Source organism: Chlorocebus sabaeus, chromosome 26, assembly GCF_047675955.1.
Source record: "Chlorocebus sabaeus isolate Y175 chromosome 26, mChlSab1.0.hap1, whole genome shotgun sequence".
Lineage (NCBI taxonomy): Eukaryota > Metazoa > Chordata > Mammalia > Primates > Cercopithecidae > Chlorocebus > Chlorocebus sabaeus.
In genome coordinates, this window is record NC_132929.1 from 16725909 (window position 1) to 16742289 (window position 16381).

Sequence of the window (16381 nt, forward strand, 5' to 3'; positions counted from 1 at the left end):
AAGTACTAAAATTAGCCAGGCATGGTGGTGGGTGCCTGTAGTCCCAGCTACTCGGGAGGCTGAGGCAGGAGAATTGTTGAACCCAGGAGGTGGAGGTTGCAGTGAGCTGAGAACACGCCATAGCACTCTAGCCTGGGCAACAGAGCAAGACTCCGTCTCAAAAATAAATAAATAAATAAATAAATAAATAAATAAATAAATAAATAAAAGTTATGTGAATGTGGTCTCTCTCTCTCAAAATATATTATTGTATTATCCACACCTATTTTCAGACTGCCATTGACTGCAGGCAACTGAAAGCCTGGAAAGCAAAACTACAGATAAGGGGGAACTGCTGTACTTCAAAGGGACACAGGCATCAGTGAAAGAGCTTCCAGCAGGGTGCAGTGGCTGATGCCCGTAATCCCAGCACCTTGGGAGGCCAAGGCGGGCGGATCCTGAGGTCGGGAGATGGAGACCATCCTGGCCAACATGGTGAAACCTGTCTCTACTAAAAATACAAAAATTAGCTGGGCGTGGTGGCACGCACCTGTAGTCTCAGCTATTCAGGAGGCTCAGCCAGGAGAATCGCTTGAACCAGGGAGGTGGAGGTTGCAGTGAGCCGAGATTGTGCCACTGCAGTCCAGCCTGGTGACAGAGACAGACTCTGTCTCAAAAAAAAAAAAAAAAAAAAAAAAAAAAAGAGCCTCCAGTGGCCAAAACAGGAATAATCTGAGCAATAATAGAAAGTAGTATTGGTGGGTTCTGGAAGTTAAAAATAAAAAAATTAAAATAGACCTGGGGCAGTGGCTCATGCCTGTAATCCCAGCACTTTGGGAGGCCGAGGCGGGTGGATCACCTGAGGTCAGGAATTCGAGACCAGCTTGGTTGGGTAAAACCCTGTCTCTACTAAAAATATAAAACTTAGTCGGGCGTGGTGGCACGTGCCTGTAGTCCCAGCTATTCGGGAGGCTGAGACATGAGAATTGCTTGAACCCGGGAGGCGGAGGTTGCGGTGAGCCAAGATTGCACCACTGCACTCCAGCCGGGCCAACAGAGTGAGACTCAGTTTCCAAAAAAAAAGGGAAAAAAAGAAAAAAATGTCCATAATTCTATACTGACATAAATAAACAGAAAAAGGGTGAAAAAACTACATTTGAGAATCCTGAAGAACACTCCTTCAGCCAGGTAATCAAGAGTAAGATCAATAGTGATAAGTCAAGCTGATATGCATCCTTCATATAGTATGATGAGAATGCAGTGTGGAATGCTGGATGAGATCTTGTTCCAGAAAAAGGGCATTCAAACTAAGGGCCAGGCATGTTGGTTCATACCTGTAATCCCAGCACTTTGGGAGCCCAAAGCAGGCAGGTAGCTTGAGCTCAGAAGTTCAAGACCAGCCTGGGCAACATGGGAAAACTCTCTCTCTACAAAAAAAAAAAAATATATACAAAAATTAGCTGGGTATGGTGGTGTGCACCTGTAGTCCACGCTACTTGGGGGGCTGAGGCAAGAGGATCGCTTGAGCCCAGGAGGTCAAGGCTGTCAGGCTGGGCCTGGTGGCTCACAGCTCACACCTGTAATCCCGACACTTTGGGAGGCCGGGGTGGGTGGATCACCTGAGGTCAGGAGCTCAAGACCAGCCTGACCAACATGGTGAAACCCCACCTCTACTAAAAATACAAAAATTAGTCTGGCATGGTGGCGCATGTCTGTAATCCCAGCTACTCGGGAGGCTGAGGCAGGAGAATCACTTGAACCCGGGAGGCGGAAGTTGCAGTGAGCCGCATCAAACTACTGCACTCTAGGCTGTGCGACAGAGCAAGACTCTGTCTCAAAAAAACAAAAACAAAAAAAAGAAAAAAGAAAAAAGGCTGCAGTGAGCCATGATTGAGCCAGTGCACTACAGCCTGGGCTACAGAGTGAGATCCTGTCTAAAAAAAAGAAAAAAACAAAAAACAAACAAAAAAAAACCACTAAGGAAATTTGAATAGAATATGAACATCAGTTAATAATAATATGCCAATATTAGTTCATTAATTTTAATGATGGCACCATACTAATGTAAGATGTTCATAATAAAGGAGACTGCACATGAGCTATACAGGAACTCTCTGCACTGTCTTCTCAATTTTTCTGTAAATTTTAAATTGTTTCAAATTGAATTTTTTTTTTTTTTTAATAGAGACAAGTTCTCACTATGTTGCCCAGGCTGGTCTTGAACTCCTTAACTCAAGCGATCCTCCTGCCTCAGCCTCCCAAACTGCTGGGATTACAGGTGTGAGCCACTGCACCCAGCCAGAAAATTTATTTTTAATTAAGTCAGTTAAACCATTCCTTTTAATCTTGGTCTTAACTAAGTCAACAATTACTACTGGTAGTTAACTTGTATAGAGCATTTTGTATTGAGGCACAGCTTTGGGTGATTTGCATAATATGCTATTATACTCACAATACTCACCTTACAAATATAGAAACTGAGACATGAGAGAGCTCATTCGTGCAACTGTTTAACTACTGTTTATGAATGAGTGAGTGAGTGACTGTCCTGGAAGAGTTTGCCCATGGTCTGGGCTCCTCCAGGAAGTGCCCTGCAGATGTCTCATGTGCGGCTGTCCAGGCTGAGCTCAATCAAGTGACCTCCACCCCTCTTCCCCCGAATCCTTCTCCCCACCATTACGTCACTGCCACCATCTGCCAGGTTTCCCCAGGAGTCATCCTGCACTCTTCTGTCACCTCTCAAATCTAACTTGACACTAAGTCCTGGGGGCCCTTCCTCGGAAAGTTCTCCCCAGCCTGTGCTCTTTCTCCTCTTTGGGTCCTCACTGCTTCTCCTTTGCCTCTGCTCGTGTCTCATCTGCTCTGAGGGGAACTCCACCTAAGCCACCACCCATTTTTCCAGAACCCACATCAGATACTCTCTCACCTCCAACCAAAACCTTCCCATGGCCCAATGAATACATTTGCAACCTGGCCACAGCCTGCCTCATTCCCTCCACTCCCTAGCACTCCAGTGTTTTACCCCAAAATCACACTGTTTGCAGGTCATTGCTGTTTTTCTTTCCTTTTTCCTTTTCTTCTTTTTCCTTTTTTTCTTTCTCTTTCTCACTCTCTCTTTCTTTCTTTCTTTCGTTTTTTGAGGCAGAGTCTCACTCTGTCGCCCAGGCTGGAGTGTAGTGGCACAACCTTGGTTCACTGAAACCTCTGCTTCCCAGGTTCAAGCGATTCTCCTGCCTTAGCCTCCCGAGTAGCTGGGACCACAAGCATGCACCACCACACCTGGCTAATTTTTGTATTTATAATAGAGACAGGGTTTTGCCATGTTGGCCAGGCTGGTCTCAAACTCCTGGACTCAAGTGATCCTCCCACCTCAGCCTCCTAAAGTGCTGGAATTACAGGTGTGAGCTACCATGCTCAGCCCTGCTCTTGGTTTTCTTGAGGACTGCATGATACCTTCTCTTTTTGCCCTTAGAGGTACTACATGCTCTTCAAGTCTTAGGTCAAATTCAACTGCTTTCTTACACAGATCCTCTCTCTCACTGGCCTAGCAGTCAGCTGTTACTTGTCTCATGGCAACCGCCACAACGACTCTGAGGACTAGAGGCTGGTGCATATGTCTCTAGCTACGAGTTCCCTAAGACACCTCTGTATCTTCATGCTCAGAAATCCCTGGGTTATTTCCTGCAGTTTCTATCAAAGTAAAATGTCCACACTGCATCATTAGGGGCCCCCAAGTGGCCAGGATAAGGAAAGCCAGCTGGGCACAGTGGCTCTCACATGTCATCCCAGCTACTGGGAAGGCTGAGACAGGAGAATGGCTTGAGCCCAGGTGTTTAGATGAGCTATGATCACACCACTGCACTCCAGCCTGGGTGACAGAGCAAGATCTCTAAAAAAAGTTCTGAGGGATCCAGAGAGGCTTCAGCGAGGAGGAGGACTTGAGAGAGACTGTCAGATGAAAGTCACATTTAGAGTTTATTAAGCACATGCTCCATGTTGGGCATTATGCTATAGCAGTGAGCTTTCACATGGATCACCTCATTTACTTCTCAACCCAGACCTACTAGGTAGGTATTTGTCTCTGTAGATGAGGAAAGTGAAGCTAAGAGCATCAACTGTGCAGTGTCACAGCTAGCAAGTGACTGGGCGGGAATAAGGGATACAACTTGCCCTTGGAGATCATACATGCACTTCAAGTCTTGGGTCAAATTCAACTGCTTCCACACAGGAATCCTCTCTTTTGATGCCCTAGCAGTCATCCCTTACCTGTCTCATTGTAACTGCCACACTGATTCTGTGGCTCTCAAAGAATCCAAAGTCCAGTCTAAGGACTGAAGAATGAGTAGGTGGAGATGTACTGTGGTAATCAACGCATGAGGGAGACTGTACTGAGTCGGCCACAAACAGGATCCACCCAGGGCCTATCCCACACATCCCCAAGAGCAATGAAGCCAAACAAGGGGGTGCCGGGGACCCTTAGGCCGTAGCTGCAAGTACTCTGTGTCCCTAAGGCAGCACTCCTATGCTGGCCTCCAGCTGCTGATGGGGTCTATGTGGCAGACAGCCCTCTGCACCTGCCAGACCTGAGGGCAGATGGCAGGTGACCTGGGGGTGAAGTGTTATGTATGGAGCAGGGCAGCTCCCTGTCTGGGATCACTTTTCTTAGAGGAAGCCTCCTGCCTATTGTCCTGCTCCTGCACTTCCCTCCTGGGACCTGGCAACCTCAGGTGGGAAGGCCACATTGAGGCTGCAGGCTTGGTCAGGAGAAGCAGGACCCCGATGCAAAGGGAAATGAGGCTGGATGGCATACTTGTCACCTGCCCCAGGGCTAGTGCCCCTTCAAGCCAGAGAGCTCTCAGTAGGGCTGGTGAGAGTCAGTTCTCCGCATGTGGCCAGAAAGTTGAGCAAGAGTAACCCAACCACAAAAGGTATGGTGCAAACCTGGAAACTTCTGAGAGCAAAGGGATACTGTTAGTTGTTAGGTGGGGGCTGCCCAGCAAAGCCAGGATGGTGGCAACCCTAGTCCAGAGTCTTCCACTTTAGCAAGGTAGAATCCATGGGCCCCAGAAGGGAACAGACTCCATCTGGGTCACCTAAGCAGGTGGGAGAGGAAAACCCAACCAAAGTCGCGCCCCAGCCCTCTCAGGTCCCTGACTGAGGGCTCCCCTCTCCACCTCAGGCTGGGTGGTCCCCGCCTTCACGCTTGCTCCCACTTGTCCCTCGTTCTTGCTGGACTTGGCAGGTATTTGTTCCCTGCTCCTCCACGCTCTCACAGCGCCGTGGCCACGTCGCTAGGAACGCCCCACCAGGCCAGAGACATTTTCCGTCTGGTTCTCTGCCGCGTCCCCAGAGCCTGAATAGTGCATGGTACACTGTGGACGCTCATTCGTGGAGCAAACGCCTGATGGATAATCTATCACTTGCTTTTCTAGTATGAATGGTCTATTTTAATGGGTCCAGTGCCTCTGCTGCCTTTTCCAGGGCGGGGAGGGTCTGTCCTCATCTCTGTGACCCCAGCTCCCAGCCCAAGCCCCGGCACAGAGTAAGTGCTCAACCACATTTTGGTAAATGAGTAAATGGAAGCGGCCCAGCAACCCTCAGCCAAGGAGCCACTGTGGGGCAGGTCAGGGCGGTTCCTGGCACAGGGCTTCCCACTAGCCTGGCCACCAGCTCTGCCGTCTCCTGGAAGCTGGGGGGCCTCTGGGTAAGAGAGAAGAGTGGCCAGGACTTCTCTGCGTGTGCCCTGTGACGGTGGGACCGAGCCAGTGATTGGATTGAGGAACGGGAGGTTCTCCGAGGCTGTTTAGAGAGGCGGGAGCGGGAGCTGGTCCGGGAGGCTGGACAGACCATGTGAGGGAGGGCAGCCTGGGCACGAAAGCCAGGGCTGGGCGGCGCGAGGCCAGTGGGGAAGGCGGGCTGAGAAAGCCGGGATTGCCTCCTGGTGTCGAAGCCTGGAACTGCAGCAGGGTCCTGGGGCTTGTGTTCGGCAGCACTCGTCACACGCCCCGCCCGCAACCCTCGTCTCGCTTTCTGCTGGCGGGCCGGGCGACGCTGTGCGCCAGCGTACGTGGGGCTCTGAGAACCCGGAAGTTACGTTTTAGGCCCGCGTCACGGGGGCGGGAGTCAGCTGAGCTGCCGGGGCGAGGTTGGGATCACCTGGGACCGGCTGAAGGGAGCCTGTGATCTTTTGTTGGGGGTGGGGCGGCGGGGAGTAGGGTGCAAGACTGCGCCAGATTCAAGGGCGAGGACTGCCCGATTATCTCGCTGTATAAGGCAAGAGCAAGAGGATCCTCAGGATTTTAAAGAGGAGGCGAAGGTTGCAGGTTCCCAGGATCTGTCAGAGGCTGGGGAGTTATAGCTTCCATTCTGGGGCGACGGGGACCCCGTGGGGGAGCCCTTTTGTAATCCCCAGACCCCGGACAAAGGGCCCAGAGGCCGGGCACCATGGCGTCCATCCTGGATGAGTACGAGAACTCGCTGTCCCGCTCGGCCGTCTTGCAGCCCGGCTGCCCTAGCGTGGGCATCCCCCACTCGGGTAAGGAAGAGGAGGGTGCCACTGCCCCTTTCGGCTCTCCTAGCATTTGCGTGGGAGCAGCGGGGAGGGCAGCTCCAAGAGCTCGGGGTCGTCCCCTGGGCCATGCCTTCTGGGTCTAGGCCCCTGATTCTCCTCAGGCTCTCTTGGCCCCCAGCTGGTGGATAGTCGAAGTTTGAAAGAGCAACGGGAGCAGCGGCGTGATCTAGGCTCTACCGCTAGGGTCCTTTTGAGAGGGAATTGGGGCCCAGATAAAGAAGTACTCACCTACAGGGCGCAGTTGGGCTGTTGGGAGAACTTAGAATGGGCTCCCGGCTTCTGCTGATGCTTTTCCCACCAGGCCTCTTCTGGAGGTGGGAGGGAAGGAATGGGCAAAGAAACTGGTGAAGGCGGAATATTGCAGAGGAAGAAGGGAGGGTCCCAGAGGGAATTCTGTCGCTGAATAGGGGAAAATGGAGATTAAATCTTTTTGACCTTGGCTATAGCTGGGTGCAGCCTGGAGTTTTGGGACGTTTTTTGTAGAAAGTAGTGAGTCTCCAGGAGAATGAGGGCATAGGGGGCCCTGGGTAATTGTTCCAGTGAGTGGTGTTAACGAATTGCAGCTGCTTTCACTCTAGTCTTTACCCTCATTCAGTGCTCAAAATATCCCAGCACTTGCCAACTCTACACTGAGGCCCATTACCGCATGGGCAGGGAGAGGGGTAGAGAATGGGGCTATACTACTTCAGTTAAGCTGGGATTGCTGGGCCAAAGACCTGATAAGGGAGAATGCCCAGACCACCAGTCCCATCCCACCCCCAACCAGCCCCATTACCGCTGGGAGCAGGTACATCATGCTGTGACAGCATCTTAAGGGTTCAAAGAATCAACCCCTCACTGCTGTCAGAGTGTGGAAAGAGCCCCAGACCTCTAATGTAAAGGTGACCAGCAAACGGCTTGATATCAAACTATTTGTTAACCAAGGTCCTGGGGATAGGAATATGTCAGGAAAGTGGCGAGGAGCACTGTGGTGTTTTTTCTGCCTCTCCTGACCCTTCATCTCTCTCTTCCATAGCTAATCTTGTCATTCCTTACCTGTAGGGTATGTGAATGCCCAGCTGGAGAAGGAAGTGCCCATCTTCACAAAGCAGCGCATTGACTTCACCCCTTCCGAGCGCATCACCAGTCTTGTCGTCTCCAGCAATCAGCTCTGCATGAGCCTGGGCAAGGATACGCTGCTCCGGTAATCCAGGGCTCACAGAGCTTAGGAGTAGGGGACTAGAGAGATGTTTGGGGACTGTTAACTCCCGGGGCCTTTCTTCTATTCCAGGCAGGTAAAGCAGTGAATTTGGAGTTTTCAGGAAATATCCTATCCCTTTCCAAAGAGAACCAATACAGGGTAGTGGTTGAGAATCTGGCCTGGCAGGGCATGGTGGCCCAAGAATCTGGCCTGGCAGGGGATGGTGGCTCACACCTATAATCTCAGCACTTTGGGAGGCCCAGACAAGAGGATCACATGAGATCAGGAGTTTGAAACTAGCCTGAGCAACATAGTGAGACACCCGTCTCTACCAAAACAAATTTTTTAAAATTAGCCAGGTGTAGTGGTGCAGTCCCAACTACCGGGGAGGCCGAGGCAAGAGGATCACTTGAGCCCAGGAGTTCAAGGCTGCAGTGAGCTGTGTTTGCACCACTGTACTCCTATTTCTTTAAAAAAAAAAAAAAAAAAAAAAGCCCAGGCGCAGTGACTCACACCTGTAATTCCAGCACTTTGGAAGGCTGAGGAGGATGGATCACCTGAGGTCAGGAGTTCCAGATCACCCTGGCCAACATGGTGAAACCCTGTTTCTACTAAAAATGTGAAAATTAGCTGGGCATGGTGGCAGGCACCTGTAATCTCAGCTACTGGGGAGGCTGAGGCAGGAGAATTGCTGGAACCCGAGAGCCAGAAGTTGCAGTGAACTGAGATCATGCCATTGAACTCCAGCCGGGTGACAACAGGGAGACTCTGATTAAAAAAAATAATTAAAAAAAAAAAGGAAAAGGGAAAAAAAAGCTGTTTAGGAGTGTGGAGTGTAGACATAAGAGTACTGATTGCAGCATTCTTGTGGTAGGAAAAACTGGATCCAAGCTGAATGCCCATCAACAGGAAAATGGTGATTAAATTGTAGTTCAGCCATAAAATAGAATATAATGCAGCTGTTTAAAAAAAAGAATTATCTTGGCTGGGCATGGTGGCTCACGCCTGTAATCCCAGCACTTTGGGAGGCTGAGGCAGGCAGACCACCTGAGGTCGGGAGTTCAAGACCAGCCTGGCCAACATGGAGAAACTCCATCTCTACTAAAAATACAAAATTAGCCATGTGTGGTGGCGCATGCCTGTAATCCCAGCTACTTGGGAGGCTGAGGCAAGAGAATGGCTTGAACCCGGGAGGCAGAGGTTGCAGTGAGCTAAGACCATGCCACTGCACTCCAGCCTGGGTGATAAGAGTGAGACTCTGTCTCAAAAAAAAGAAGAGTTATCCTGGAAAGCTGGGTTTGGGGGTGAAAAAAAAACAGTTAGAGCTGTATCGATTGACTAGTGGGATGTTCATGAAATATCATTAATTTACAAATTAAGACACATATATATGCAATATGAAGGCATTTTTGTAATAACAGCAACAAAACCACCCTATTTGTGTTATGAATATGAAAAAAGATGTTAACATGAGTTTTCTCAGTTGGGAATAACAAGAGTTTGAGAAAAAAATTAAGTCATTCTTTACACATCTTTGCGTCTATTCTTTAGTTAGAACAAGCATATAATTTGGAAAGACTTTCATAAGGAGAATATAAACAGGAGTACTCCTCAAGGTTTTTGTCAGGATGGACTGAGATAATACTAGACTGATGAAGCTTTCGGCATGGGGCTTGGTATGCAAAAGTGCCCAGTAACTATGAGCTGCTCTTCGTTGCTCCCTTCTTACCCAGCGGTCTGGGATATCCCTGCCTGTCTTCCCAGATGCACTGGAGATCTTTTGGTTTTCTCCCCCAAGTCTGATTGATTCTTCAATGGAGATTTTTTGAGCAGACAGGAAAAACTTCTCCTTAGTGATTTCTCAAAATAAGGTGAGGGAGCTTACAGAGCTAAGAGGGTTTTTTGTTTTTTTGTTTTTTTTTTTTTTTTTTTTGAGACGGAGTCTTGCTGTCGCCCAGGCTGCAGTGCAGTGGTGCCATCTCAGCTCACTGCAAGCTCCGCCTCCCGGGTTCACACCATTCTCCTGCCTCAGCCTCCCGAGTAGCTGGGACCACAGGCGCCCGGCTAATTTTTTGTATTTTTAGTAGAGACGGAGTTTCACTGTGTTAGCCAGGATGGTCTCGATCTCCTGACCTCGCGATCCGACCACCTCAGCCTCCCAGAGTGCTGGAATTACAGGTGTGAGCCACCGCGCCTGGCCTGTTCGTCTTTTTTTTTTTTTTTCCCCCCTTTTTGTGGAGAACATGGTCTTGCTATATTGCCTAGGCAGGTCTCAAACTCCTGGGCTCAAGCTATCCTCTCACCTCCCTAAAAGCTGAGATGACAGGTGTGAGCCATTGCACCTGGCAAGAGAGTTCTTAAGTAGGGCCCAGGGCTACTCCATAGGCAGAGCTTCTGTATTCAGCAATTTTTTTTTTTTTTTTTTTTTTTTGAGATAGGGTCTCACTCTGTTGCCCAGGTTGGAATGCAGTGGTGCAGTCTCAGCTGACTGCAACCTCTGCCTCCCAGGCTCAGATGATCTCCCACTTCAGCCTCCGGAATAGCTGGGACCACAGGTGTGTACCACCACACCCGGCTAATTTTTTTTGTATTTTTTGTAGAGATGGGATTTCACCATGTTGCCCAGTCTGGCCTCAAACTCCTGAGCTTAAGCAATCTACCCGCCTCAGACTCCCAAAGTGCTGGGATTACAGGCCTGAGCCACTGTACCTGGCCTGTATTCAGCATTTTATGCATAGATGTAGATTTCAGGGAAGAAAGTCTATGGCTTTTATCAGATTATTAAAGAGGTTCCTGATCCAAAAAAGGATCTTCCCTTCTCTAGAGTGATGGCGATGCTTGTCCCCACAGCATTGACTTGGGCAAGGCAAGTGAGCCCAACCACGTGGAGCTGGGACGTAAAGATGATGCAAAAGTTCACAAGATGTTCCTTGACCATACTGGTAAGTGACAGTGGAAATCCGAGGAGGAGGCCTCTGGTCAGTCACTGCCTGGGTAGGTGGGCTCTGAGGGTGGTGTGGGGGCCAGGAGGAGGCTGAGAGTGGGAATGGCAGCATCCACTGGGGTGCCATGCTCTCCCCACTCCAGGCTCTCACTTGCTGATTGCCCTGAGCAGCACGGAGGTCCTCTACGTGAACCGAAATGGACAGAAGGTACGGCCACTAGCACGCTGGAAGGGGCAGCTGGTGGAGAGTGTGGGTTGGAACAAGGCACTGGGCACCGAAAGCAGCACAGGCCCCATCCTGGTCGGGACTGCCCAAGGCCACATCTTTGAAGCAGAGCTCTCAGCCAGCGAAGGTGGGCTTTTCGGCCCTGCTCCGGATCTCTACTTCCGCCCATTGTACGTGCTCAATGAAGAAGGGGGTCCAGCACCTGTGTGCTCCCTTGAGGCTGAGCGGGGCCCTGACGGGCGTAGCTTCGTTATTGCCACCACTCGGCAGCGCCTCTTCCAGTTCATAGGCCGAGCAGCAGAGGGGGCTGAGGCCCAGGGTTTCTCAGGGCTCTTTGCAGCTTACACGGACCACCCACCCCCATTCCGTGAGTTTCCCAGCAACCTGGGCTACAGTGAGCTGGCCTTCTACACTCCCAAGCTGCGCTCCGCACCCCGGGCCTTTGCCTGGATGATGGGGGATGGTGTGTTGTATGGGGCATTGGACTGTGGACGCCCTGACTCTCTGCTGAGCGAGGAGCGAGTCTGGGAGTACCCAGAGGGGGTAGGGCCTGGGGCCAGCCCACCCCTAGCCATCGTCTTGACCCAGTTCCACTTCCTGCTGCTGCTGGCAGACCGGGTGGAGGCGGTGTGCACACTGACCGGGCAGGTGGTGCTGCGGGATCACTTCCTGGAGAAATTTGGGCCACTGAAGCACATGGTGAAGGACTCCTCCACAGGCCAGCTGTGGGCCTACACTGAGCGGGCTGTCTTCCGCTACCATGTGCAACGGGAGGCCCGAGATGTCTGGCGCACCTATCTGGACATGAACCGCTTCGATCTGGCCAAAGAGTATTGCCGAGAGCGGCCCGACTGCCTGGACACGGTCCTGGCCCGGGAGGCCGATTTCTGCTTTCGCCAGCGTCGCTACCTGGAGAGCGCACGCTGCTATGCCCTGACCCAGAGCTACTTTGAGGAGATAGCCCTCAAGTTCCTGGAAGCCCGACAGGAGGAGGCTCTGGCTGAGTTCCTGCAGCGAAAACTGGCCAGTTTGAAGGCAGCCGAGCGTACCCAGGCTACACTGCTGACCACCTGGCTGACAGAGCTCTACCTGAGCCGGCTTGGGGCTCTACAGGGTGACCCAGAGGCCCTGACCCTCTACCGAGAAACTAAGGAATGCTTTCGTACCTTCCTCAGCAGCCCCCGCCACAAAGAGTGGCTCTTTGCCAGCCGGGCCTCTATCCATGAGCTGCTCGCCAGTCATGGGGACACAGAGCACATGGTGTACTTTGCAGTGATCATGCAGGACTATGAGCGGGTGGTGGCTTACCACTGTCAGCACGAGGCCTACGAGGAGGCCCTGGCTGTGCTCGCCCGCCACCGCGACCCCCAGCTCTTCTACAAGTTCTCACCCATCCTCATCCGTCACATCCCCCGCCAGCTTGTAGATGCCTGGATTGAGCTGGGCAGCCGGCTGGATGCTCGGCAGCTCATCCCTGCCCTGGTGAACTACAGTCAGGGTGGTGAGGTCCAGCAGGTGAGCCAGGCGATCCGCTACATGGAATTCTGCGTGAACGTGCTGGGGGAGACTGAGCAGGCCATACACAACTACCTGCTGTCGCTGTACGCCCGTGGCCGACCAGACTCGCTGCTGGCTTATCTCGAGCAGGCTGGGGCCAGCCCACACCGGGTGCATTACGACCTCAAGTATGCGCTGCGGCTCTGTGCTGAGCATGGCCACCACCGCGCTTGTGTCCACGTCTACAAGGTCCTAGAGCTGTATGAGGAGGCTGTGGACCTGGCCCTGCAGGTAAGCCAGTGCATCTTGACTCCAGCTGGGAGAGGGACCCAAAGAGCAGCAGCTTTAGATGTGGAAGGGCTTAGGAGGCTGTGGCTAGAGGGTGTTGGCTTCCCTTGCAGAGAAGGAAGGTTAAGAGCTGGACTGTTAAGTCAGATTTGAATTCTGGCCATTTCACTTACTAAGCTTTGTGACCTTGGGCTAGTTTCTGAACCTCTCTGTGCTCAGATTATTTGGCCACAAAGGGGGTCAGTGTTATAGTACATTTACCTCATAGGGGTGATAAAGTTCTGTGTATGAAAAGTACTCAGGGCCGGCTGTGGTGGCTCGTGCCTGTAATCCCAGCACTTTGGGAGGCTAAGGCAGGCAGATCACAGGGTCAGGAGTTCGAGACCAGCTTGATCAACATGGTGAAACCCCATCTCTACTAAAAGTATAAAAATTAGCCAGGCATTATGGTGCACGCCTGTAATCCCAGCTACTCAGGAGGCTGAGGCAGGAGAGTCGCTTAAACCTGGCAGGTGGAGGTTGCAGTGAGCTGAGATCACGCCATTGCACTCCAGCCTGGGTGACAGAGCAACACTCCATCTCAAAAAGAAAAGAAAAGAAAAGAAAAGTACTCAGGGCAGGTGCGGTGGCTTATGCCTATAATCCCAGCACTTTGGGAGGCCAAGGTGGGCGGATCACCTGAGGTCAGGAGTTCGAGACCAGCCTGGCCAACATTGCGAAACCCTGTCTCTACTAAAAATACAAAAATTAGCTGGGTGTGGTGACCCGCACCTGTAATTCCAGCTACTTGGCCGAGGCAGGAGAATCACTTGAACCTGGGAGGAGGAGTTTTCAGTGAACCGAAATTGTACCACCACACTCCAGCCCAGGCAACAGAGTGAGATTCTGTCTCAAAAAGAAAAAAAGAAAAGTACTTAGAACAGTGCCTGCTACATACACGTTAGCAGAAGAGGAAGGTGCTGATTTACACTTCTCAAACCATGAATTGTCACCTGCCTTAGCATCACATGAAGTGCTATTTAACATGCAAATTCCTAGGCCTGAACTCAGGACTTACTGAATCAGAATGTCTGGGGGCGGGGCTCAAAAATTTGTATTTTGAATATGTTTCCTAGGTGATTTCTTTCTCTTTTTTTTTCTTTTTTTTGAGATGGAGTCTCGCTCTGTCGCCCAGACTGGAGTGCAGTGGCCCAATCTTGGCTCACTGCAAGCTCCGCCTCCCAGGTTCATGCCATTTTCCTGGCTCAGCCTCCCGAGTAGCTGGGACTATAGGTGCCCGCCACCACGCCCGGCTAATTTTTTTGTATTTTTAGTAGAGATGGGGTTTCACTGTGTTAGCCAGGATGGTCTCGATCTCCTGACCTTGTGATTCGCCTGCCTCAGCCTCCCAAAGTGCTGGGATTATAGGCGTGAGCCACTGCGCCCGGCCTCCCAGGTGATTTCTAACTTCACTAAAATTGGAGCCCTACTACTCTAAGTAGCTTTTACATAGCTGTGACAGGGGCAGGCCCCCTTGCTTCCGGGAGTGCTGGGAATCCTGCCTCGGGGCCTCTCCTCGGCCATCTCTCTCTCCCATAGTCTCCGTGCTGAGCAGGAAGGGGCTTGGCCCTAAAGCTCCTGCTCTCCCCACAGGTGGACGTGGACCTGGCTAAGCAGTGTGCAGACCTGCCTGAGGAGGATGAGGAATTGCGCAAGAAGCTGTGGCTGAAGATCGCACGGCACGTGGTGCAGGAGGAGGAAGATGTGCAGACAGCCATGGCTTGCCTGGCTAGCTGCCCCTTGCTCAAGATTGAGGATGTGCTGCCCTTCTTTCCTGATTTCGTCACCATCGACCACTTCAAGGAGGCGATCTGCAGCTCACTTAAGGCCTACAACCACCACATCCAGGAGCTGCAGCGGGAGATGGAAGAGGCTACAGCCAGTGCCCAGCGCATCCGGCGAGACCTGCAGGAGCTGCGGGGCCGCTACGGCACTGTGGAGCCCCAGGACAAATGTGCCACCTGCGACTTCCCCCTGCTCAACCGCCCTTTTTACCTCTTCCTCTGTGGCCATATGTTCCATGCTGACTGCCTGCTGCAGGCCGTGCGACCTGGCCTGCCAGCCTACAAGCAGGCCCGGCTAGAGGAGCTGCAGAGGAAGCTGGGGGCTGCTCCACCCCCAGCCAAGGGCTCTGCCCGGGCCAAGGAGGCCGAGGGTGGGGCTGCCACGGCAGGGCCCAGCCGGGAACAGCTCAAGGCTGACCTGGATGAGTTGGTGGCCGCTGAGTGTGTGTACTGTGGGGAGTTGATGATCCGCTCTATTGACCGGCCGTTCATCGACCCCCAGCGCTACGAGGAGGAGCAGCTCAGTTGGCTGTAGGAGGGTGTCACCTTTGATGGGGGTGGGCAGTGGGAGCAGCGGCTTGAACCCACTTGGGAAGGCTGCCTCCTAGGCTCTGCTGAGTCATCTTGCAATTGCCACACTGTGACCATGTTGACGGGAGTAGAGTAGTGCTGTTGGCCAGGAGGTGTCAGGTGTGAGTGTATTCTGCCAGCTTTTCATGCTGTTCTTCAGAGCTGCCATTATGCCAGACCATTAGCCTGCCTCCTGGTAGAGGCCCTTTACCTGGAGAAGTCAAAAATCTGACCCAATTCCACCCCTGCTTCTAGCAGCTCTTCTGTCCCTGTCATTCCCCACACACATCCTGTTCACCTTCTCGAGAGAGAGAGAGCACCTTTCTTCTGTCTGTTCACTCTGTGGCCTCTGGAACTCCAGCTCTTCTGCCTCAGAAGAAGCCTTCTCTTCCACCTGCCTGTACATGTCCCAGAAGTGAGAAGGCAGCCTTCGAAGTCCTGGGCGTTGGGTGAGAAAGTGATGCTAGTGGGGGCATGCTTTTGTGCACACTGTCTGGGGCTCCAGTGTGAAGGGTGCCCTGGTGCTGGAGGGCCTTGTGGAGGATGGTCGGTGATGGCGATGGAGGTGGAGAGCATTAAACTGTCTGCACTGCACTGGTGGCTTTGTGTCGATGCTGGGCCAAGTGGTGTGTGAGTGATCTCCAGGCGGGGCTGGAGTGTCACAGGGAGGCTGCCAGGCCCTACGTGCCCCCACGCCTTGGCACACGGTCCTTCACCTTGTCCCCCAACTCTACCTCTCCAGGGCTCATTGGGGATTGCAGCCAACCAGCCTGAATTGGGAAGCAGGGGCAGTTTTTCCCTTTGGCCAGCAGATGGTGCTGCTCCCCACAGAATCCTTTGCTTTCGGGCAATTGGGAGCAGTGATTTCTGTCACTCTGTTAGTGCTTGCTTCCTCCCTACTTGTCCCAAGAATTTTCTTGGAGTCAGCCAGGTGTGGTGGGTCACGCCTGTAATCCCAGGACTTTGGGAGGCCAGGGTGGGCGGATCACGAGGTCAGGAGATTGAGACCATCCTGGCCAACATGGTGAAACACCGTCTCTACTAAAAAATACAAAAATTTAGCCGGGCGTGGTGGCGGGCGCCTGTAGTCCCAGCTGCTTGGGAGGCTGAGGCAGGAGAATGGCGTGAACTCAGGAGGCGGAGTTTGCAGTGAGCTAAGATCATGCCACTGCACTCCAGCCTGGGCGACAAAAAAAAAAAAAAAAAAAAAAAAAAAAAAAGAATTTTCTTGGAGTCTCCACTGTCTAACCATAACTTGAAGCCCCTCATTCTTCCTCCCTCGAGTAGCCCTCAGGCATGCTAG

At 52.1% G+C, this 16381-nt stretch overlaps 1 protein-coding gene across 2 annotated transcripts; it reads left to right on the forward strand.

Moving 5' to 3' along the window:
* The first annotated feature begins 6095 nt into the window (after window positions 1–6095).
* VPS18 (VPS18 core subunit of CORVET and HOPS complexes) lies at window positions 6096–15672 on the forward strand. 2 transcript variants are annotated; one of them, XM_008016988.3, is made up of 5 exons: window positions 6096–6514; window positions 7592–7733; window positions 10581–10672; window positions 10818–12688; window positions 14318–15672. In XM_008016988.3, exons 1-5 carry the CDS (start codon window positions 6424–6426, stop codon window positions 15041–15043), a joined length of 2922 nt encoding a protein of 973 aa, XP_008015179.2. In that variant the 5' UTR covers window positions 6096–6423; the 3' UTR covers window positions 15044–15672. The 2 variants fall into 2 exon arrangements, with proteins under 2 accessions (XP_008015179.2, XP_037865771.1); XM_038009843.2 differs by lacking the exon at window positions 6096–6514 and having other exon boundaries at window positions 7624–7733; window positions 10555–10672.
* Window positions 15673–16381: the final 709 nt, after the last annotated feature.

Coding starts and splice junctions, on each gene's coding strand:
- VPS18 (XM_008016988.3), top strand. CDS start 6,424: ATGGCGTCCATCCTGGATGAGTACGAGAACTCGCTGTCCCGCTCGGCC. Junction 7,734..10,580: donor GGCAAGGATACGCTGCTCCG/GTAATCCAGGGC, acceptor TTGTCCCCACAG/CATTGACTTGGGCAAGGCAA. Junction 10,673..10,817: donor GATGTTCCTTGACCATACTG/GTAAGTGACAGT, acceptor TCCCCACTCCAG/GCTCTCACTTGCTGATTGCC.